Here is a 23,549-nt window from a genome sequence, read left to right as displayed (position 1 = left end):
TGCCCAAATCCCAAAAGTCACCGCTGCAGTTAACACTAGTGGCAGCTTGCTGACATTCTCAGCCAAAAGAAGGACTGAACAGGCTCTTCTGAGGGTGGTACCTCCAAGGCAAAGCGGGGTGGTGGCGTGGCAGCATGGTGTGGAGACGTTTGTGCTGCCCCTGCCTGTGCTGAAAGTGCTCCACGGACAGACCGAGAGCTTGTTGCTCCAGTACACCTCGCTGCTGGGCAGAATGACAGAGATGGACCCGCACTATGAAACGAAACCAAAGCAGATGTGGCACGACTGTCAGCAATCGCTATGCAGCCAGCAGGGCGGGTCTAGGTAGCTGTTGGTGTATCCTCTGGGCTGCCCTTTCCCCTCAACTCTGGTGAAGTGATAGTGTAGATGTTTCCTAACGTGTGCATAAGGCAGTAACCCCCTCCCAGGCCCGCAGTGCAGGTGACTGCTGCAGGATGGGATTTGTGCTTTCTCCCCACTGGATCTTGCTCTGTGGTAAGTGTATAAACATTGCATCCCCAAATCTGGGTTCACGCAGAATGCAGGCTGCGATGTGACCTGCCCAAGTGTTAAGGTTCCGATAGCATCACATTGCATTGGAATAGATGCTTATGAGGCCAATCAGGAGATCTCCCAGACCAACGGGTAACTCTTTCTTCAGCAAGTTCTGGCTGATCCTGATTGGAATTAGCCTTGAAGTCGCTGCTGTTGGAAAGGTACCTCTCTCGATGCTGTGGTAGCGAGGGTTCAGATGGCTTGTCCAGGGATTCGCGCACAGGGCTGAAGCAGTCTGTGCAGAGATAAAAGTGCATCAGCTTCCAAACCCACCCGTGCTTGGACTATGGCAGTGGAGTGGGATGTGCATTCCAGGCCTGTATCCAAGTCTCTCCATGCCAGAACCAAATTCTCCTTCATTATCGCTCGCTCCATATTAAATACAGTAGATTAGTTTCAAGAACACTTAATCCATGGGAAGCCAAGGCCTGTGGGGGAACGCAGAAAGGACTGTGCAGAGTAGTTAGAATTATATAAATGTTTAACCCCTTGATGCCAGGACCCTGAATTTTCCCTGCATGAATGGGGCTCCAGGCGGACAGACATCAAAAAGTTTGGGCCTACAGAGTTGTTAATGGGCATCTGCAGAAACATCTGAACACAGAGTGGGGTATGGATGGTGACACTTTCTACTTTGGGCATTAGTTTTTGTTAGTGGTAAAGGCCTCAAAGAGCCCAAAGCTTCCATTCTGACAGATATCTGTGAGTCAGGCTGCCCGCTGCCTGCCAAGCTTCCTTGTGGTGTTTTGGTGCTCCTAGCCCTAGGAGGAACTGAGCTTGGACTTGCAGAGGGATGGGGGAGAGACCAGAAGTTAGTCAAGCACTTGAGGATGGCAGAGGCTCGATGTGGGCAAAGTTTTGTATGTGTTCTTCTTTATCCAGACCAGTTTGCCGATCCCACGTATATAGCAGCCCATTACATCTGCAGTCAGAATATTGGCTGCAGAGGGGTTGTGTGTGTAGCAAACCCAGACAATGCAGTGGGAGTAGGCCAGGAAAAGCATCGCGGTGGCTTTTGGTGAAGTTGGCACCCAGTGCAGGTTGCTCAGTGAACTTGTGCGAGGCATCTCGTGTGTAGACGGCACCTTCTGCTAGCCCGATACTAGCTGCGGCAGCAGGGTCAAACCTATGTCTGGAAAAGGTGGTCAGTTTTCTAACAAAAAGCTTCTCCAGAAGGGAGCAGTGTGCAAATCTCAGTGGAATTCCCTCAGTCCAGGGTAGATGGTTTCAGTTCCTCCTCCCTCCGGAGCAGCAGCAGTGTGTCTGTGTAGTCGGTTGAATTCCTGACAGCTGGCTCTTTCTGTTTTTCTGCAGAAATGGTTCAGCTGGATCATTTCGATAGTGGGAACACCAGGACCCCAGAGAATGACGACTCCCAGGAGGTAAGGCCATCCAGCCTGAGTTAGTGTTCGCATTTCCCAACCAGCTTCTCTGACACTGAGCAAATTAACTCTTGGCAACCCGTATAAGGCAATGCCAGGAGGCTGTCTGCATTCCCAGGGAGCCTGGAGATGGAATTGTCCATCCATAGAGAGTTGCTGAAACTGTGTGAATTTTTGAAGGTACGTGTATTATGGACACCCCTATTCCTGTACATGGATCCTCCTGTTGGCATCTGGACACGGGGACCAGGCATGTGTTTGAGGCAGTTTTGCCTTGACGGTTCACTGTTTGCCAAGTGCAGTTGATTTCTGATGTGGTGGCTTCTAAGGACGCTGAGTGCTAGCAGCCTGCTTTGAGTGTAGGTCTAGGTTTGCTTGTACTGGTCGGACTAGCGAAAGCGTCCCTTTGTGTGATGGGCACCATAGCGGGAGGGAAGGGTGGGCAGGAGCGTTTCCCAGGGCTAGCGAATTGTGGAGGGGAAGCATACGCTGTATTTACAGTCACAGTGCCGGGATGTGCACAAAGATCAAACACCCCTTTGTGTGTGTCTCACGCAGAGCCGGGCCTCAGCTGCCGCTTCTCGGAGGAAACCCTGTGAGAGTGACTTTGAGACCATCAAGTTGATCAGCAATGGGGCCTATGGGTAAGTTGGAGAGAGAGCCTCTGCTTCAGTGCAGGGCGTTCAGGAGCTTACCGGCTTGGGGCTGCGCTGAGCAATCCACCCACTGGCTTCTTTTTGCAAACGATCTAAGTGTGAACTAATCACCTTAGCGTTGGGCCTGGCCTGGGCAAGACCAGCTCCTCTGGAAAGAAGGCACAATGCTGGTGAGTGCAGAGAGGGACAGAGCAGGCCAGGTATCTTGCTTACTGTGTCGGTCTTGGCACTTTAACGCGACTCCATTGAGTGTGTCATTACAGCTACTGCACATAAATCCTTCTGGCGAGGAGCAGCTTGCCACGTTTGACAATGGCGCCTGCCTTGCTGCTGGGGTTGTAAATAAGGCCAGTGTTCAGTAAGAGGATGCGGCTGGCAGCCTGCTTGCAAATGCCCGTTGTAATTGACCTTCTTGTCAAATATCACCCTTTGCATGGGGGGGCGCAGTGCTTGGCAGGTTAGTGGCTAACCTCCCGAAACCCCATGCCAGAGTCCTGAGCGCCTGCTCGCTCTCACTGGAACTGCTCCGGGTGGTGGGAGACGCAGGTTTCTCGATGCTTTACAAGTGTTTTGAAGCAACAAGTCCAGCTGTTCTGGTCGATACACTTGACAGCAGCTGCGGGAGCCCCATGCACTCAGTAGTGACCCCTGCAGTGCCTGCAGCGTGGAGGGCGCTATCATCGCTTTCTCCCCTCCTAGGGCCGTGTATCTGGTGAGGCACAGAGAGACCAGGCAGCGTTTTGCTATAAAGAAAATTAACAAGCAAAACCTCATTCTGCGGAACCAGATCCAGCAGGTGTTTGTGGAGAGGGACATTCTCACCTTTGCCGAGAACCCCTTTGTGGTCAGCATGTTTTGCTCCTTTGAAACCAAAAGGCACCTGTGCATGGTGATGGAATACGTGGAAGGTGAGAGCCAAGCTGGTCACCCAAGGGCCGAATGGGGGCTTTACACTGCGGTTGTTAGAGTGGATTTTTTTTTTTTAAAAACCCTTAACCTGCCATCCTAGGGTAGGAAAACAAAGATCCCCAAAGTGAGGGCTGCCGCCTGAGAATGCTTTTAGCCCTCGTGGCCACCAGGCCCCTTGGTACTGAATGTCTCTGCGATGTCCTGTGTGAGCACACGTCATGCTGCCCTCTGCTCCCCGTGCCTGTCCTGTTCCTGCAGGAATGGAGGGTCCTCCTTCCTTCGCAGAGCAGAGACTGCAAAACCATCTGCTGCCCGTTGAGAGAGAGAAGCTTGGTCTGTGCACACAACTTGGAGACAGGTGCTCCCTCGTGTTACCCTCTCTCTGCCTCCGTTTCCCTTTCTGTAAAACATCATGTGCGTGCATGCGCGCAGGGCGAAGTGGTGTTAGCCACTGGCATTGTTTTGGAATACAGTAAATTAAAAATACCCCCCTGCTTTAATCTGTTCTTCTTTCTGAAGCAGTTCTGTGAATGGTGATTTAATGTCTCTGGTGTGTTCCCTCTGCCAGCCTCTCCTGTCCATCTGCATCCAAACACATAACAAACATGCATTCGCCAGGTAACCAATGTCTTTGAGCTGCAGCAGACCCTCCTTGCTGGAGTGTCCTCTGATGTGTCTCAGTCTTAGACCTGCTGTTCTCCGCTTGTACCAATGCAACATCCCAACAACTGGAGAGCTGAGTGCTGCCTGAAGCAGAGCAGCAGGGGCTGGCAGATGGGTGGCCACGCAGGTTCAGAAAGAAAGGCTTTTCTGCCATATGCAATTGGCCAGGGATACTTTTCCTCTTTCTAGCATTGGATTGCGGCCACTCGGAGGCAGTATCCAGGACTTGACAGCTCAGGGTCTAATTTGGTGTAGGGAGTCCTATGTTCCTGTTAAGAAGAAGTTGCTAGAAATCCTTGAGGATGCCCTGAGCCCAGTCCTGCACGCTGCACAGTTGCCTGTGGCTCATGGAGGGTTTGTATGTTTCTGTAGGAGGGGACTGTGCCACGTTACTGAAGAACATGGGTCCTCTGCCGGTCGACATGGCCCGGATGTACTTTGCAGAGACTGTTCTAGCTCTGGAATATCTTCACAACTATGGGATTGTGCACAGGGACCTGAAGCCTGACAAGTAAGGACAGGAAGGGGGCTCAGGGTTGGAGGAACATGGGCAAGAGGCTGTCAGATTCTAAAGTAGGGAAGTGGGCGGCGGGGGGGGGGGGGGGGGATTCCTTTGTGTCCCCTTTCCCCACTGAGAGTGATGGGAGCTGCTTCTGGCTGAGTGATCCCAAGTCATGAGCAGAAAGCAGCCAGCCTTTTCAATGTAATTCTTGGAGTGGGGCCCTGCCTCTGCTCTCTTGCTTCATACCAGGCTCTGCTAGGGAGCGAGCCAGTGAGATTACACATGCATCTTCTCTCCTGCAGTTTGTTAATCACTTCGATGGGTCACATCAAACTAACAGACTTCGGCCTGTCAAAGATTGGGCTGATGAACATGACCACGAACTTGTATGAAGGACACATTGAGAAGGACACTCGAGAGTTCATGGACAAGCAGGTATGTCCAGGATCTCAGTAGGCTCAGATTCCACGCTGTAGTGGGTGGGGCCATTGGTTCAAACAATCTCTCTTGGTCCCCGGGGGAGGGTGGCAATGCTGTATCCAAATCTCCCCATCTCGGAAACAGCATAGTTCTGGGCACGCTGCAGCAGTACCTGGGTTGCTATGGAGAGCAGAGGTTCCAGTTACCAACACCTCTTTGAATGCAGGTGTGCGGCACTCCCGAATACATTGCGCCAGAGGTGATCTTAATACAAGGCTACGGGAAGCCTGTCGACTGGTGGGCCATGGGCATCATCCTGTATGAGTTCCTCGTGGGCTGCGTCCCCTTCTTCGGAGACACCCCAGAAGAGCTCTTTGGGCAGGTGATCAGCGGTAGGTCTCTAGCAATGGTCAATACCCTGAGCCATCCTCTCGTCTTCGTTCCGGGAGCTTTCTGGGTCTGAGTGTTCCTAGCCCTTCTTTGTCTTGCGTTATGTCAGCACCAGGTATGGGGCGTTTGGGTATTCGGGTTAGTGCTTCCGGGACTCTGAACCATGCGTGCACCGCTTCCTGTTATAGGCCCCAGAGCACAGCTCATCTGCATGTTAACAAGATGAGATTTTGCCCTTCTGTAGCCTCTTCCATCCAAGGTCCTCAAAGGGCTTTGCAAATGCTTACCAATGAACATTTGCCTGCAGGGGTTCCTGGGCTTCTCTGATGATTATGACTGGACGTTGGCACAGCCCTGGCTTTGTGGCAGGTTAGAGTGTGCAGCTGGCTTGCTGGGCCAGGCATGTCGTCTTTTGAACTGATTCAGTGGCCCCAAGGAGGTTGGGATCCTCTAAATGAACATATTCCTTTTTACTCCTGCCTCCTTTTGACTCCAGGCGATGGAGGAAGGACAATGTATTCCCTACCCAGAACAGGAGGAAGAAAGTAGAGATGTTTTGGAAGCTGGCTTAGGAGAATGTACAACCTAATTGTTGCCTGTAGAATGCTGTTCCTTAGCATGGTGTGCTCTGGAATGAGGGTTGGGCCACAGGGGTGTTTCATCATCTGATTTAGATATGAGTGTTCTCATAGTGTAGATGGTTGGGTTTCGCTTCCTTCCCAGGCTTTGGGGGAAGCGTGGCTTGCAGTGCTGTCCTTGTACAGCTGCCATTTCACTTTTCTCTTTTGATTGCTGCTTAATTTTTCTTTTAACAATAACTCTTGGGATTAGGTTGTTGGGCGTCACCCAGGTCTTGCAGCACCCTCGCCATATGATTAATGAATCAGAGAGATGGCTGTGATGTAGCTTTAAAGTCACTGAGTGTGGACATGGGAGTCTTCGCTTTCCCAGAGTTAGGTGACTAGCACATGCCTTGCAGTTATTCTGGCATTTTTCTTGTGCAAAAATAACTTCCCTAGCAAAGTATCAGAGGGGTAGCCATGTTAGTCTGAATCTGTAAAAAGCAACAGAGGGTCCTGTGGCACCTTTGAGACTAACAGAAGTATTGGAGCATAATACTCCCAATACTTCTGTTAGTCTCAAAGGTGCCACAGGACCCTCTGTTGCTTTTTCCCTAGCAAAGGTACTTTGCCTTTAGGTTCCAAGTCATAATGACCTTCCTTCAACTCGCTCTGAACTCCGACCCAAGTGGGATGCTCCCTGCAGCCATAAGGGCAAGAGGGCTGAGGTGCTCATTGTGAGAAAAACAGGCCATGAATCTACAGCTTCCTGCCCCCTCCTATCCCAGCCAGCCTTGGGGTGCCCGTTGCTTGGAGTCCCAGATCACTAGCTATGGGGGGCCCCAGGAAGTAGTGCAAGTCATCTGTGGAGTGGTCAGTTACAAGTCTCCAGTTGGTGTGTCTATGATCCGCTTTCTGCCCTGGCTGTTCTGATGCAAATGGCCTTTTGCTGTCAAGGGAAGGGGTCACCTCATGATTTTCCGTTTTGTTTCAGATGAAATTATGTGGCCTGAAGGCGATGAAGCTCTTCCTGCTGATGCTCAGGATTTGATCACGAGGTTGCTGAGGCATTGCCCGCTGGAACGATTAGGCACCGGTATGCGCTTACTGTACCCTACTTTTACAGCTTACATCCGCCAGGCGGCACAGGGCGTGGTCACTGGTGAGATCTCCTGGCTGATCGGCATTTGTCTGTTCAGTTGATGTCTGTCTCACCTTTGAGATGGCTTCCTTAGGCAATTAGAAGTATCCCCAGCATGTTTATAAGAGCTCTTCTTTAGCCTCTAGCTCATGGGCTTTGCTCTCTCATGCGGTACTGCCCATCTCAGCCTTGAGCATCGCTTTTCTACAAACCGTATTCTGCCGTTGGGGTAGAAACATTCCCCTCCCCTCCAGATGTCTGCTTCCCTGGAGAATCTGGGCGGTGCTGACTGCATGTTGGCACCCGATGTGGATAGGTACTTGATGGGATTAAAGCATGCTCCTGATGTCCTGTGGCCACCTGCAGTTGGAAACCTACAGCAGTGCTTAATAACCCATGGCTTGTGCTCCTGGCTCCGGCAGGTGTTGAAATGTTAGTGTGTCTATCCTGAAGAGCCTCGCTTCTCTCTCTGGTTCCCATCTAGTTTTTTGTTTGCCTTTCATTTCACCTTCACCTTCCTGCATTTGCAGGCTTCGCACAGTTGCTACCCCTCTGTTGGTGTATACAGCCCCGGGCATAGCTACAGTTCTGTGCCACTGCGATTTCCGGCCTTAGTGTCCTGCTGTCTCTTCCTGTGCTAGCCATTGCTCATTGTTCTCTGCCTTGCTAATGAGAAAGCTCCAACAATAATTTTGACAGCAGGCCAGATCCTGTCTCTGTTCCTGCCACGTAACTCTGTAAATGTCAAGGAACTACTCTGGATTTCTCTTTGTTGGTGTAACCGAGAGCAGAGTCTGTCCTGTTGTTAGAGATGTGCTGGGGAGACCAAGGTCAGACTTTGGTCTCGTGAACCTTGTTGGTTGGGATTGGCTTTGGGAACCTAAATCCAGGCTGGTTCCATTCTATCCAAGCCATCTCTCCTGGGGGTCAGATACAAATAAACTTGTTTCCAAAGTGAGAGCCTCCTGGGCTGTGGGGACAGCTCTGGGACTCAAAGTCAGGCCTGCTCTAACCTACATGATTCTGTGCTGGACACCAGGTGGCGCCCATGAGGTGAAGCATCATTCCTTCTTCCACAACCTGGACTGGAATGGGCTGCTGCGGCAGAAGGCTGAATTCATTCCCCAGCTGGAGGCTGAGGATGATACCAGTTACTTTGACAGTAAGGCCAATTCTTGCTTCTCCTCTTTTGGCTCCATTGTCCCAGCAGTGAGTCTGGGTAGAATTATCCAGAACAAAGAAACCCTCTCCAGGAAGCTATGGGCAAATTTCTGATAGTGACTTTGCTGTAGAAACGAATGATAAAGTCACTGCTGCATGGAGTGAAATTCTCCTGATCATGTCTCAGGCGGCAGTGCCTCCAGGTGCACCAGCTCCTTCGGTTTGCTCGTATAAGCCCTTTGCTGATGGTGCCCCTGGCTCACAACCTCCTTGACGCGCTACTTGCCAGGCACAGCGGGAGGGACTGGCAGATTAGGTTGAGTGCAGAGGGCTGTCGCCAGAAGGGTTCACTTGTGGGATTTTGCACGCAGACACTGGTGCTGCAGATAAGACTAAAAACAGGCACCAGGGTGATGGTTCCTAACAAGCAGTAGAGGGACTTTCTGGCTGAACCTTGCTTTGCTCCCCTCAGCTGCCTTGGGAAGTGGAAAAAAAACATCTGTGCATCCCTGCTGGGAAACCCCAGCCCTCAGCGATGTGTATGGAGAAGAAAGCTCCTGCTGCTCTGCCCTGCATGCCAGAAGGCATTGCTTTCTCGTGCACCCGTGTAGCTGACAAAAAAAATGGTGCATCGGGGTTAAAGCTGGAGTTAAATGAGTGCAAGGCCGAGTGCACGGTAATCTGAGGCTCCCTGGGGGTCACTTTGGGGGTTGTAAAATGCATGGTTAATTCCCCCACTCCTGCAAGCCAGTGACACGGGTGACCTAATTACTTAGAAATTCAGTGTGTTTAAATTATGGTCTGTTCACACGCTGAGGAACATGGGACTTGCTGGACCATATCAGACCCATAGTCCATCTAGTCCAGGATTTTGTCTGACAGTGGTCAGAACCAGACACTTCACAGGAAGCTGCAAGAAACCTAATCCCTGTTATCTAGAGACTGGCATAAGCCCTGAAGCATGAGCTTTAAGATCCGTTCCAAAACTTCCTAGCATCAGCAAAAGAAAATAACTTTCACTTCTGTGCCAGGGCTTCCCTGGGATTTAAACCTCGGCCCTCTGGTACTGTAAGCAAGAGGTCTACCCCTGTGCCATTTGCCAGCAGTTCCCACGTGACAGTGATGGTATCCCTGTGTCAGCCTTTATTTCTGCAGTGGGGGGCTCTGGCAGAGAGCAGGGGAGATGTTATTATTTTCTGTACACAGTGAGTGTGGCCAAGTTGCTGGGTTTGTAGCTCCCTGGAGGAGTGACCCACCTTCATGGGAGGACTAGTCCCGGCTGCATTATCACTTCTTGCTTTCAGCTCGCTCTGAAAGGTACCATCATTTGGGCTCTGAGGATGAGGAAACTAACGATGAGGAATCATCTGTGGAAATCGGCCAGTTCTCATCGTGCTCTCACCGCTTCAGCAAGGTACTGGAAATGCCCCTTGTGGAACCAAGTGGGCTTGGGGGTTTAGAGAGACCTTCCCTCTCCCATGGGGCCAAAGCCCCCAGCTGTCACTCTCTGCCAGAGCACAGGTTTTACTAGTGACCTGAGAGGGGCTTTCTGAGCTCTCGGGCAAGGGAAAGCCCAGGGAGTCGGCTCACCTGCTGCAGGAGCACCATTGAAAGCTCTGCAGGGAATGCTCTGGGAAAGGCTGCTGGTGATTCATGGGGTGTGGAGGGGTGCTCTTCCTTCCAAGTGAGCACTGACCCAGCACCCCAGCCTGGTGCTAAGGAGGAAGGTGTTGCTAGAGGTGCTGCCCTTCATAAGAGCTCAAGTCTGGATCTTGACTTTTCTGGGATAAGGATCCCATGGCACTGTGCTCCAGGGTAGGAGAATTAACCCTGGAGTGTTCACCAAGGTCCCATTTGGCTGGTTGCTTCCTAGAATCCTCCTGGATTTATTATTCTTCACTCTGTCCTGAATTGTTTTGTGGAGTTGCTGTGAGATGTGGTAGCTGTTTGACCTCAGAGGTGGCTGCATTTCATTGGTGGGTGGGTGATTCCTGTAGACGTGTGGTCAGAGTCTCTGCTTCGGTAATTCAAGTGACTTTGGTGGAGCCATGCCAGCAGAGGCTGGACCATAAGGTGTAAAGTGCTGTGGGTTCCTGGCTGAACTCTACCTTCTGCTGGCCTCTTTGCTACAGGTTTATAGCAGCTCTGAGTACCTAGCAGCTCACTCCAACTTGAGCTTCTCGTCCTCCGAGCGCAGTCAGAGCGAGGAGAAAGAGGACAGGACAGAGCGGTGGGACAGGAGCTCAGGAGACGAAGACAAGAGCCGGCTGTCGGGCACAGAGACCAGGTGAGCTGGGAGGGACGATGCTGCAGAGACCTGGCTGAACTGCCACTGGTGCAGACTGTCCAGATCTCCCTCCATGGAGCACGAGGCTCCTGTGCCTATAGGGGAAAGCGGACTCCCGAAGGCAGCAGGGGTGAGTGGGGTGTGTGTACTCTCACACTGTTGTTATGGCCTGGCAGCTCAGTCAGCCCTGGGCACTGCCGCTCATTTGTACTGGGCTTTGCTTCTGCTCTAGGTAAAATACGGGGATTTGCTCCCAGCAGTCGCCTGACAGAGGGTGGGGGAGTCCCCTTGCTGAGGGGGCGGCAGGAGATCCAGCCGTGGGTGAGTCTTCTAGGAGGTCTTCCTAGTTTGGAACCACGATGAGATGGTGAAGTCCCCAGAGCAGGGACCTTGGCTGCTAGCAATCCAGTTAGCCCTGAAGTCAGAGAAGTGGTCCAAGGGGGCTGTGCCCTATAGTATGGTGGTGGTGCTGTGTCAGTGGTGGTGTCCCCAGCCTCGGTTACTCTCTCAAACCATCTCTCCCCTATCAACAGGCTCCGATCGTGGACGTCCTGCGGCTCGACGGCCTACTCCTCCCGGCATGAGCGAAGCTGCAGCCCTGCCACCCTCACCAACACCTTCAGCCTGGAGACTATGCCGAAGTTTGCTTTCTCCTCCGAAGATGAGAGCCCCTGCCCAGGCTCTGTAAAGGCTGAGAGGCCGATGTTTGTGCTGGGGGACCCTGAAGCAGGGGCAGGAGGAGCAGCAAAGTCCTCAGCGTTATCAGGTACGTGGGTTGTGGATGGCGGAACTGGGTATTCAGGACACCGCAGGCGTCACCTTTGCCATTTGGCAAAGCTCTGCGCTAAGTCTGGGTCCCAGCGTCGCGTCTGGCCTTCTGCTGGGGAAGGAGCCAGTGTACATTGTACAGGGCATTTACGCTGGGTTGGCTGGTAGAGGACCAGGCCACTGGAGAGCCTCCAGGTAATCCTAGCTCCAGGGTTCTCCATTACTCCCCATGGTTCCAGTGCAGGGGAGAGATGCTCTGTATTTATGCCCTGTTGGCATGGCACACTCTTCTCTCTCCCCCATCATTTCCCTGCCTGTCTTGACAGGTACAGTTGGAGACCTGCAGAGTAGGTGTTTCAAGCTCAGAACAGCCTGCACCGTGCAGAGTGGCTGGGCGTTCGAGCTTGCGGCACTTGGTAGTAGGGGGCTCATCACGTGCCTCAAGGGGACGGTGATTGCTTCCCCTGTGTGTGCTAGCTCGTCTTTCCTTGATCCCTTTTGGGAGGGACGGGGTGGCAGCGTGTGTGGTCCGAGAGGGTGCCCCACATGTACCCTTGAATAGGCACTGACAGGCTAGGGAGGGAGCAATTGATGGAAGAGGGAGCCAAATGGGGGAAGGGCTTCTGGGGAGACAGCCATGTGTGGGAATAACCCCCTGGGGACAAGATGGCCCTGGCTGGGCATTTGCTTAGCAGCAGGGTCTAAACCTTGCCAGTTCCGGGTTACCTATGAGGAGGGGGAAGTGACAGGAAGGGCTGTGGCCCTTAGACATGATACTGTTCCAGTGAATGATTCAGAATCATCCCCAGCCGGCCAGCAGCAGAATGGCACTGCAGTAGCATTGTTGCCCCTTTCTCCCTATTTGTCCAGCTGATATTGTCAGTCTGAACCGCATCCGCCTGCGGAGCAACAGCACCGGCACCAAGAACTCCACCCCCAGAGCCCTGGAGCCTGGGCTGGGCCGCAGGCTGGGGAGTCCGAAGAACACTCTGGAGAAGCAGAGAGTGTCTTCAGGAAGCAGAGTGCCTAAATCTGCTTCTGTCTCAGCCCTGTCCCTGATCATCACCGCAGGTCAGTGGGAAGCAGCTAGTGACTCTGATGCACAGTGTTAGCTGCGTAATTAGCGAATGCATGTTTCAGTCTGGAACCTCTCTACCATGCACTCCTGCGCTTTGGCTCCAGCTGCCCTGCCCCCAAATGGCGGGCCTGTGTAGCTTTGATTGTCTGTTACACTTTCACCAGCTTGAGCATTACCAAGGAGGCCTCCCAGGCAGTCCCTGCTCAATTATGCCCTCTTGGGTTCCTCTGTGCCCCTCGGCAGTGGGACCCATGCAATGATAACCCTGAACAAGAGCCACAAAGTGGAACCAGCTCTTGGCAAGAGGGAAGCTGGCAAATCTGCCCTCTGCCTAAGCTGAGAGAGTAGCAAAGGGAGACAAACTGCGCAGACAATGGTAAGGGAGTGAGATTTTTAGGCTCCTTTGTGGGGTGGACTGAGGTGCTCCTCATTCGAGCAAAGAAGTTTCTACATACGGTTGTCTGCCAGGCCAAGTCCTGTTAAAAACAGCAGAGTTTGGCAGCCCTGTTACTCTTTGGTGTGAGAGGACTGACTCTCCGCTGCTCAGAGTGCCGGCAGGCGTGGAGGATCCAAGGTGAAACGGACACTGTCTGTTGTTTGTAGATGACTGTACCAGTGGAGCCCTCATGAGCCCCATCTCCCCACACTCTCTCTCTTCCAACCCATCTTCTCGGGACTCGTCCCCGAGCCGGGATTCCTCCCTCAGCATCACCAGCCTGCGTCCGCCCATCATCATCCACAGCTCTGGAAAGAAATATGGCTTCACTTTGCGCGCCATTCGTGTGTATATGGGGGACAGCGACGTGTACACGGTGCATCACATGGTGTGGGTAAGTGACTGGCTGGGGATTCTGCACGTGAAGGGAGCAGCGTCGTGCTGCACAAAGCACTGTGCTCTGCATGCCGAGCAGCAGTGGTGTAAAGGGACTAATGTTTTCTCAAGAGGAGAGGGAGGTGGCGCAAACTGGCAGTGAAGCTTAAACGCTGTGTGAATAATCCTGAAGATCTGCCTAAGTAACGTTTCCTGGTTCTTCAATTCCAGAGCGTGGAAGATGGGAGCCCTGCCCAGGAAGCTGGGCTGAGAGCTGGGGATCTCATCACACACGTGAATGGAGAGTCTGTGCTAGGGTTAGTTCACATGGATGTTGTGGAGCTGCTGCTAAAGGTAAGCAGCCTGCTCTGGACGTAAACGTGCACCAGGTGCTTTGCTCTTTGTGCAGCTTCTTCTAACACTTTGCTCCCTCTGCACACGCCTCCTGAGCCCCCGGGAGCGAGCTGCTGGTCAAGACTTGGAGCAGCAAACTTTTAGTTTAATTATCTGAAAGAGAGAGAGGGAATTCACAAATCAGCAGGAGTCCAGCGATAACACCCTCTCTGTTGTTGCTTGGCTTTGCCCACGACAATGTGGCTCTGACTCGCATGCTGCGTCTGCTCCCCTGGAGCAGAGTTCTCAAACATGGGATATACAGAGCTGGCAGGTCACTGGGGCCTGGCTGTTCCTCCTTGCTTCCCACCGCAAATTCTATTAAAAGAAGCTGAAAATCCAGCCGAATGTAGTCTCCCATGTAAGCAGTGATTGGAATTGGCTTAAGGATTTTATGAGGTCCCAAATGCAAGAGTGGGTGGGGCTGCATGATTGCAAAGGGGTGGGAAGACTGTCTTGACTGCAGGACTAGCTGTCTCTCTCTGGTCTCTTGCTGCTCCCCTCAGGTGTCAGGCCGCACGACTTTGCCTATCCCAGGGTGTAATTTCACATTTCTCTCACTCCTAGACTTGGCCGTGGGCTAGAGCACCCTGTGTACGGACCGTGCTTACCCATTAGAGTTCAGACACCCAGGTTCTTCCCTTCGGGGTTGTGTGACCAGAACTGTTCCATGACCAAACAGCCGCCTTAAACCTATTGCTTATTTTAACAGTAGGAACAAAGCTTCTTCAGAAAAGAGGATTTTAATTCAACAAACAGTCTCCAGGCATGTCTGTGGCTTACCACCAACGGAACCGTAGGCAGGACTAACTTCTTCAGACACACCCAACAGGTGTCTGAACTCTGGTTCCCTTCTCTTCAGAGCGTGTCCCTTTTAAACTGCTGTAGACCCTTTTAAACTGCTGTGTTCTTGGGCTTAGACCCTTCTGGACAAACCCAGTCCTGTAAGCTCAGCAGGATATCGAGCCTGAGTCCTCAGAGCCAATGGCCCATAATAGCCCGCAAGTGTTGGCTGAGGGGCAGTTTCTCTTCCTGCTTCTTTTTCCTTACAGCCCCCTGTTAAACTAGACCAATATGTGTACACAGTAATATCCCAGTGACCAGGTCAGCATACAGTATTGATAGAGTATTGCAGAACAGCTGCACATCCAACGCAGTGCTCTCTAGAAACGCTGTGGAGAAGTTTGAGAAGCCCCTTGCCCTAGACGCCGCTGCCCAAAACATCTGTCTCTTCAAAAGGCAGTTTTCGTGGGGTGGTTGGGACCTTTGTGTTTCTGCAGACTGGGCCCTGGGGGGGGGGGGAGGGTCCGCTCCCTAGTCCTGTCTCCTTGACTCAGCAACAGTGAGACAAGCGTAGGTATGTACCGTGGCCCACAGACGAGAGATTTTTAATGGGGTTTACACCCTTCCTCAATGTGGTTAATTACGGGGGACCCCTCAGGGCAATGGTGCATTCCATAGGCTGTGCTGGAGACTGAAACTTCAGTGTGAGAGCACCACTGAAATGGAAGTTCAGCCTCCTCACTAACATATGCCAGGAGCGAGGCGTGGTCTAGCAGTCTGAGCAGTGGACAGGGAGCCAAGACTACCTGAGTCCCGATCCCAACTCTGACAGTGACTCCTGCTGTCGGCTTGGTGGACTGAGTCACTTATTCCGCGGGAGGTCAGACAAGATGATTCTGGTGGGGCCCCTCTGGCCTTAGAATCTGCTGTAAACATGCTCGTGTCTTGTGCGTCGCAACAACTCGCTTGGTGCATTTCACAGAGTGGCAACAAAGTAGCGCTGCGAACCACCGCCCTCGAGAACACATCCATCAAAATCGGTCCTGCTCGGAAAAACAGTTCCAAGACCAGGATGGCCAGAAGGAGTAAGAAAAGCAGGAAAAGGGACAGTCAGGACCGGTGAGTAGAAATAGTCTGGGAACAGGATGACTTCCGTTATCAGGCATCTCTGTGTAGCTCTGATGAGAAGCCGGCACGCGAGCCCTGAAGTATCTTGGGGAGCTATGAGTTTATTCACCTAAGATGGGGAAGGAAAAAGTCTAAATGCTGCCTCAACCAGAGAGAATGATTCTTCTCAGTGTTATCAGTCAAAGAGACCAGCGCCTTCTGTATTTGCTCTTGGGCCAGCATCCCCTTGCTTCACACAAACAGAAGGGGTGGGAATTTACTCAGTTTCTTGAAGCCACGGTACCTGGCAGTGATATGTTATAGCATGCCCTGGGGAACAGAGGTCGAAGGCTCAGTGAAACAGGCTGTGGATGTCAAGGGCAAAGAATAGAGATTTTTACTTTAAAAATGCCCTGGATGTTAATGGCTGCAGTAGCTTTTAATGGTAAGGTTCCTGTATGTGCTTGTTGGCAGATCTGGCTCTTTGCAGCTTGCTAAAGAATATTTTTATAAGGCATCTTTTGTCTGAAATGGTGATGCAGTAAATTCCTTTCCCCATTGTTCATAGCATGCAGAATCCTGAAGAGTTGAGTTTTTGGCTGAAAACTCAGCCTGGAGTTGGAGACCTCCCTAGAAGACAGACTTGGGAGAAATCTTGTTTTTTAATGCCCAAGGGGAATAAAAAGAGGTTTTGTGAAGTTTGTTTCTAATGGGCCCTTCCATGTAAACCCTGCCCCTGGGGCTTTTTTCTTCTCAAAGGAGAAAGTGCCTTTTCAAAAAGATCTCCAAGCAAACGACTGTACTGCACACCAGCCGGAGCTTCTCATCTGGCCTCCATCACTCCCTGTCATCAAGCGAGAGCCTTCCAGGATCTCCCACACACAGTCTGTCACCTGGACCTACAACTCCTTGCCGCAGCCCTGCTCCAGACCTCCCATTAGGTAGGGGTTAGTTCTGATCACACACCCAACTATAGCTTCTGCTACTTGTGAGATGGCTTGCCCCGTGCTCTGTCCATTCAATGGGTGGTGTATGTGGCTGTATAGTGTGTGCCCTCAGGCTGTTCCTGCAACAGGATCAAGGCTGGGAATGCGACTGGGTCTCCAGGGTTCACTCAGGGGTTGTGGACGCTCTGAGCCTGCTCCCCCAAAGGAGAACACGTATGCTAACTTGTACAGATGGGTGTCTCTATCACTCATGCATTTATGGTGACAGTGCTTTGTGCCAAAGGGCTTGTCTTCCCCAACTGCTAACTTGCCTTTCGAAAGGTATTTTGACATGTTGGAGGATCATAGTGGCTCTTGGGAATAATCTTCCAGAGTAAATGAACATTTCCCTGCAAATTCACAGTAAGGGGCAAGGAAGGAGAAACGCAGTGTATAAAGCACAGGGTAGAATGACCAGAGGGAACACTAGGTCAGCTGCGGTTGCAGCTGGGTTCGTATGCACGTGGATCCCCCTGTAACTTGCAGTGCTCCTTAGAGTAAGGTAGCCAGGTTCCATACCATTCAGGAAGTGCCTTGATTTGGCGGACATTTCATTCAGGCCCACCGTATGTGAGGCTGATGCTGGAAATGCAGACCTTGCCCAAGCCTGTGATGTGTAGGGAATGTGAGCATAGTATTCATCTCGGGTGAGCTGATCTCTCTTTCTCTCTCTCTCTGGCAGATTCTGTCTCCCCACAGAGCACCTCCCCATCCTCTAGCACCCCCACCTCTCCTGCAGGACACATCAGACCGAGCTCTCTTCATGGGCTAGTGCCGAAGCTCAGTGGTCAGCGTTACAAGGTGGGGCGCCGCAAGTCCACCAGCAGCATCCCCCCATCTCCCCTTGCATGTACTCCTTCCTCAGTCCCACAGCCGCCTTCTCCTCAAAGGTCCCCATCGCCACTACCAAGTTACACCAAAAACGTTCATTCCTTCCAGGGCAAGACCCTATCTCCCCCCACCATTGTCAGGCAAGTGTCTCGGCCCAGGAGTGCCGAAGGCCCCAGGTCCCCTCTGCTAAAACGAGTCCAATCTGCTGAGAAAATTGCTACCTACCTAGCAGAAAAGAAAACCATCAGCAGCCGGAAGCTCACACTGGAAATGCCTCCAGGAGATGGGATGGGGGAGGCTCTGGGGGAGCGGGAGACTCCTGTCCAGGCGGGAGACCTGTGTGCTGTGGCTTACCCAGGGACCCCCCGAATGAGAGACTGGACAGGGGAAAGGCATGACCGTGACCAGGAGGTCGTTGTCATGAGGAGGCTAAACCTGTCGGAGCGCAGAGACTCCTTTAAAAAGCAAGAAGCTGTCCAAGAAGTGAGTTTTGATGAGCCAGAGCTGGTGCCTGTGAGTGAGGATGGCACGAAAGTAGAGGCCAAGCTGGACAAGGAGCGTGCGCCATGGAGACTTGCCCCTCATGCAGCTTCCTGGGTGGAGACCAGACCAAGTTCAGCATTTGGTAGCTCTTCAGAGCCCCCAAACCCAGAGCAGATGCCTACTGTGGTGCCGCAGATAGCAGTTCAAGGGTCAGAGAGTGATGAACAGGAGACTAACACAGCTGAGTGGGAATGCCAAGGGTCCTACCCTATCCAGTTGATGGCCAGGGTCTATACTGAACAAGTGGATGGAACTACAGCAGTGGAATACAAGAGTGTCTCCTCCCAGTGTAGAGAGAACCGGGAGCAGAGAGAGCTCTGTGCAGGACAAGAGCCCTCACCAGCGTCTGGGTCCCCGCATAGGACATGTTGTGGTAAGGACATGGTGGGCTCACCCCAGCTGAGCAAAGCACCTCCAACGCTGAAGTTGTGGGGGAGCTCAGGAATGCAGGAGCATGAGACACCCAGAGCAAATCAACAAAAGATGCATGATCAAGCTCGTAAAAAAGTCAAGGATGAGTAATAGCCACACGTTAAGCAAAAGGAACTGCTAAAGGTGAACAGGTGACAAAGTGACAGGGCTTCTTCAACTCTGCATGAACTCCACAAGGGATCAGCTTCCAGAAAAAGCACATCTGTGTTGGAGACTGACATACCATCCAGCTGCTGAGATGCGCTCTTCAAATTACATACCTGCATTTTGTGAAAGTAAATGCATTTGAAACATTTTTAACATCAGACCTGGCAGGGGGTGGGGAATAATTTGACCAATTTACTTACAAAAGGTTTTTGTACTAACTGGAAAGATGTTAATATTTTTGTAGAGCTAAGGAAGCTGCTCTGTTGTGATGGCATTTCCTCAGCAGGACCCCGTTGTAAATAGAAAGGACTAGACGTGAATCCTTATAACTAATTTATTACCTTTATAAGCTAAGAGGAGGCATCTGAGGGCATCTCAACTGACTGTGCTAGGAGAAGCATTACCGCTGTTTTGTAAGTGTTTATAATCCCACCTCTGAAATGCACTATATGTTTTCTGTCATTTCTAAGAACCACTAGTTTTGCCCCTTTTGTTATTGTCAGTTTCAGGTGGCAAGGCACAAAGAAAACAGTTAAGAGACAAGCTTTAAAATACCGTTTTTGGTAGGGATATGCATAACAGGGTATGTCTTGGTGCTTTGATCTTCATACAGGTGTCTTATTCCTCCCAGAAGAGCTGGTCTTCATTAAAGGTAAAAGCAGTAACTTTATAATGATGGGATTCCTGTTCTGGAACAGACCAATGGTCCATCTAGTCCAGTACCCTACTCTTGCCAATGCCAGATGTCTCAGAAATAGGCATAAATTTCCCTCTCCCCAATATGTTTGTTTGGGAAGAATTTTTGCTTTGGTGTTTTATGATGCTCCTGGGCAGGGGACACGCATGTGATTGATGCCCACCAGGAATGTATGAATCAAGTATTACAAATCCCAGACAAACCTTGTTGAACAGTTTCCATATCCTGGCCTTGTGCTGTCACTGGCATTGAACATTTCTCCCCCAGAATGTCGTATATACATCTCAAACAACAGCTCCTCTTTAGTGTGTGCGCTGAACCGTTACTCTTCCACTTCTTCTTCTTTGACATGTTGACTTGGCCAATTCTAGGACACAGTGGTACTGATAAAGGGCAGCACGGCTCCGGGCCTCTGTGTGCGTTTGCCAAGATGAGATTGATTTTGTATGTGAGAGTGAGAACTCCCTTGCTGTGTGTGGCCGGTTCCCATCTATGTTAATTGATGCTGCATATAAGCAATGGTGTTTGGGGTAGAAAATGAATGTTTTAGTAACCTATAGAAGTTGCCTCTGGTTTTTTCCACATTGTGGTTATCTTTCTTGGCTAAGTAAGCTTGGGTGGTAACATATTCAGAGCCTTCCAGTGGCTGCTAGCTCAGCCAAAGGGGTTTTTGAGCTGCTCCCTCCTAGGTGCTAATTGTGTTTCCTCCCCTCAGAACAAGAGACTCTGCTGAGAATCTTACCATGTCTGCCTCATGGCAATGAGGGTCACCAGGCTGGGCTCATCAGGAGTGATTTAATCATGTGACTCTTAGTTGCAAGAGATGGAGCTTGGGGATCTCCTGGCATTTGGTGATTGATCCAAATTGCTCTTTAGCAGCTGAGGAAGTTGAGGGATTTTCACTTGAGGCGCTGCTGGCAAGTGGGGATGCACCAAGGGATTAGACTCCTTTAAATCATGAGAGCGAGACCTGATATATTGGGCTAGAATATGCCTTAGTGTTAGTTCATAAGCCGCTCCAGGATTCCATCTGTTGGAATCAGAAGATGACACCTAAGAAGCAGTTTGACAACTGGGATTAGCCCATGAGCAATATCTATCCTCCTCTTGTCGCATTGTTAGGTCCTGTGTTCCCTGTCTTCATGCACCTTCTAGTCCAAATCAGAGGACTAGACATGATGGGCAAGGAAAGTCTGGACTGGCTAACGTCCCTCGGTGCTTTCTACCTTTCCTTGAATCTGCAGCATGTGAGGAACACTGTCATGATTCAGCTCAAGGCCCTGTTGTAAAGGGTGAGCCTGCAAACCCTGCCCTCTGGCTTGACGTGCTGAATAAGCAGCCAAGTGCAGGTTACCTCTTGGCACCAGATGTCTAACCTTGTTTAACTGTTCCTGTTTTCCAGCTGCTCTTTTTTTTTTTCTGGTCCCATTCATATTGTGCGCCCATGTTAAAGGGAAACAAGAAAGACTATGAATTTAACTTGACAAGAGACACCTTCTTAAGCTCTTTACTGTGAGTAGAGCCAGGGAACATTAAGAGATTTCTTCAGAGGAACTTGCAGATTTGTCCATTTTTCATTTAAAAAAAACACTTGAACATCTCTCCCCCCAATCCCTCATTCAAACCTCATCACCAACAAAGCTGATGTAATTATTTAACGTGTTCTCTACCCCAGGTATGTCCTTTTCCTCTCTCCCATATAACCGTGCTCTCAATGACAGCTCCCAGGAGTAGGGCAGGGCAGTACCACCTGCCAGTCTAGCTTTTCCAACTGAAGCTCTCCTAACTCATTTGGAAAGTGTATATTCTTTAATAAACAAAACACAAATAGAATGTATCAGTGGCTATTTCTGTTGTCAGCCTTGTTCAGGGGCTAGAACAGGAACTCAACCCTCAAACAGAAAATAATAGCTGGGGTTTTGCATGTAGTGCTGGGGGGTTTCTTTTTATGACATCTGGGCAGATTATGTGAACTTTCAAGGACTCACTGGTGCTTCCCTGTCACTTGTGCATTCCTGCCACATTAACAGCATCTCAAGATTTGATTCTTTTTTAACTTCCAATTTTAAACTTTTTAAAGGAAAAGAAAAAGTAGAATTCTCGTGGTCTGACTTCCAAAGACTGTTTGATCTTGGACACACTTTTAAATGTCCATGCAATGGTCAGTTTATACTTTCAGACATGTAGGCAAAACCTAGATAGTTGTAGAGGTTTGTAAGAGTTGTATGATCACCCCATCTGGTATCTTGTGCATGAGAACTACAGCACTGTACTGCTTAGTCCTATTCTCTGAAAGTCTTCGTTTTTTCAGGCTTTGTGTAAGCAATAGGATTGCCAATGAAGATATAATAAGTAGGCAAGCTATGGGTTTGATAGATCTGTCAGACCTCAAAGCTCATTCAGGGACATGTGTGTCTGAACTAAATGAAAATTAGCTGAAGGGTTACTGATTACTTGTGACTTTTTAGAATGGGGAGGGGGGGACAGGACTTGTTTTCAGACTGCCTATTTTAGACAAGATTGATTTTTATAATTGTATAGAGGGTTTTCGTTTGTGTTTAATGCTTTTTTTTTCTTGTAACAAGAGATTTAAATAGCTCTGAGCCAAAATAAATTAATCAGTTTGATCATCTTTTCTGAGATGTTCCACATGAGAGGGAGTTGGTTAGGAAAAGCACAACTGGAATTTATCCATCTGTTTCCTTCCTTCCCTGGGCCAGGTTTCAGTATCTTCATGCAAATATTAACAGAGTTTTTGTTTATTTTCAGTGATTTGTAGTTTCTCTGCTGTATTCTGCTTACAGTTAGTTTCTAAAACCTTCCCCAGGATGTGCTTTCAGAACATACAGACATTCCACAGAGGTTTCTGAGTGAACGGAGCATTTAATTAGAGCCCTACATTTTTATTAAAAATGTAATAAACTACACTCTGTGTTGTCTCAGTTGTCTTTTGTTGTAATTTCTGAACTCCCTTTCCCTCTTGTGCTGGTGGATTTTGTATGAAGAGTCCCTCTGGCATTTTCCAGCATTTCTAAGGTTTTATATGATGTAAATGTTTACATTTGATAATGCATGTGTGTTTTTTCTAACTGCAGTGTTTGCAGAAACTGACAGTGCAAGTATTGGGCTTTTATGTCAAAACACTTATTTATATCCCTCCCTGTATAGTTTGTATTGCGATGATATCTAACCATGTGCGCAAAGTTGTCAGAAAGGTATTTTTTTATTATTATTTGTATAATGCTAATGTCTATGCCATTTTGTAGCACCAATCCCACTGTAAAGTGATTCCTTTTCCCACCCCAGACTTGAGAGTAACTGGTGATGCTAGCTTTCTATTTTGATTGCTTATTTAAGCAGAATTTGTTTTTTTTACGTTTGTGTGGCTGTTTTAAATTGACTGCTTCTCCTGTGTTAATCCTTGTAGTAGTTTACCCAGAAAACAAGCAAACAATAATGTTGGTGGCCAAGAGCATGTATTAATTCCACATCATCAGCCTGTGGAGGCACAGAAGCACTTTCTGGTCTTGGGGTTTAGTGAACGAAATGGTTCTTTGCTAGATGACAATGCAGAATGAAGTGTTTTTGCTTCTGAAATGACGTTGCCAACAATTACTCTCTGTTGTAATCCTGTTTCTGCAGAATCAGTTGTTGTTTCCTTTTTTTTTTTTTTTTTTTTTTTTTTTTCTCTCTCTTATTTAGGATAGGTTTTCTGCTTGCTTCCTCTGCCTTCTCTATTAACCACTCAGGAAGTTAGCATTGTTGTTTCGAAAAAAAAACTAAAAATGGACATCTCCTTTACCCTGAGCAGGTGTAAAAGGGTCTCAACAGGACAGTGGCTGAAGAACTATTATGTAAGAATAAAACTCGTTTCAGAAGTTGTATGCAAAGGATTTTTATGGAAAATGTCTTAAAAGTAAGCAGGACCTTGTCTTCCTGTATTGTACTGAACGCTGGTCTTGGTATGAATATATTCAGAAAAAGTTTCCTGTTGTAATAAAATTGTTCCTTGAGATGGAATTGAAGTTCATAGTCTTCTGTTCTAAGGGGGACTACTTAGTTCAGAACTGCTGATATTGAAGCTTTTAAAGAACATTTTGGAAATAAATTTCTTATTACTCCTGCATGTTCACTACCCAATCTTCCTGATGTGTAACACGAAGTAAATGATGTGCAGTGTGACAACTGCTTCAATTCCTTCCAGATTTTGCAATTCCATGCCTTTGACTACACTGCCTGTTTGTTCCTTTGTGTGAAGATCTTGTTGGATGGCAGTTCACATCCCAACTTCAGCCAGTAGATTCTAGAGTAAAATCCTGAAATTAGCTGAAGCACTAGCCTGATGCA

The 23,549-nt window shown here is 49.7% G+C and overlaps 1 protein-coding gene across 4 annotated transcripts in view; it reads left to right on the top strand.

Moving 5' to 3' along the window:
• The window catches only part of MAST3 (microtubule associated serine/threonine kinase 3), a 62,128-nt gene extending 38,906 nt beyond the window's left edge, over window positions 1–23,222 (top strand). For 3 of the 4 annotated variants that reach the window (XM_054013451.1, XM_054013450.1, XM_054013452.1), the window contains 17 exons: window positions 1,870–1,937; window positions 2,496–2,581; window positions 3,293–3,501; window positions 4,538–4,676; window positions 4,970–5,102; window positions 5,314–5,479; window positions 7,032–7,133; window positions 8,218–8,340; window positions 9,644–9,753; window positions 10,472–10,626; window positions 11,160–11,392; window positions 12,265–12,465; window positions 13,076–13,302; window positions 13,515–13,637; window positions 15,442–15,578; window positions 16,326–16,507; window positions 17,235–23,222. In XM_054013451.1, the coding sequence (XP_053869426.1) occupies window positions 1,870–1,937; window positions 2,496–2,581; window positions 3,293–3,501; window positions 4,538–4,676; window positions 4,970–5,102; window positions 5,314–5,479; window positions 7,032–7,133; window positions 8,218–8,340; window positions 9,644–9,753; window positions 10,472–10,626; window positions 11,160–11,392; window positions 12,265–12,465; window positions 13,076–13,302; window positions 13,515–13,637; window positions 15,442–15,578; window positions 16,326–16,507; window positions 17,235–18,448 (3,608 nt within the window). In that variant the 3' untranslated portion in view covers window positions 18,449–23,222. Of the gene's footprint in view, window positions 1–1,869; window positions 1,938–2,495; window positions 2,582–3,292; window positions 3,502–4,537; window positions 4,677–4,969; window positions 5,103–5,313; window positions 5,480–7,031; window positions 7,134–8,217; window positions 8,341–9,643; window positions 9,754–10,471; window positions 10,627–11,159; window positions 11,393–12,264; window positions 12,466–13,075; window positions 13,303–13,514; window positions 13,638–15,441; window positions 15,579–16,134; window positions 16,303–16,325; window positions 16,508–17,234 lie in introns of those variants that run through there. The other variant, XM_054013453.1, reaches the window with a different exon arrangement.
• The last annotated feature ends 327 nt before the right edge of the window (window positions 23,223–23,549 follow it).

This window comes from Malaclemys terrapin, chromosome 24 (assembly GCF_027887155.1).
Source record: "Malaclemys terrapin pileata isolate rMalTer1 chromosome 24, rMalTer1.hap1, whole genome shotgun sequence".
Lineage (NCBI taxonomy): Eukaryota > Metazoa > Chordata > Testudines > Emydidae > Malaclemys > Malaclemys terrapin.
This window is presented reverse-complemented; position numbering and strand designations above follow the sequence as displayed.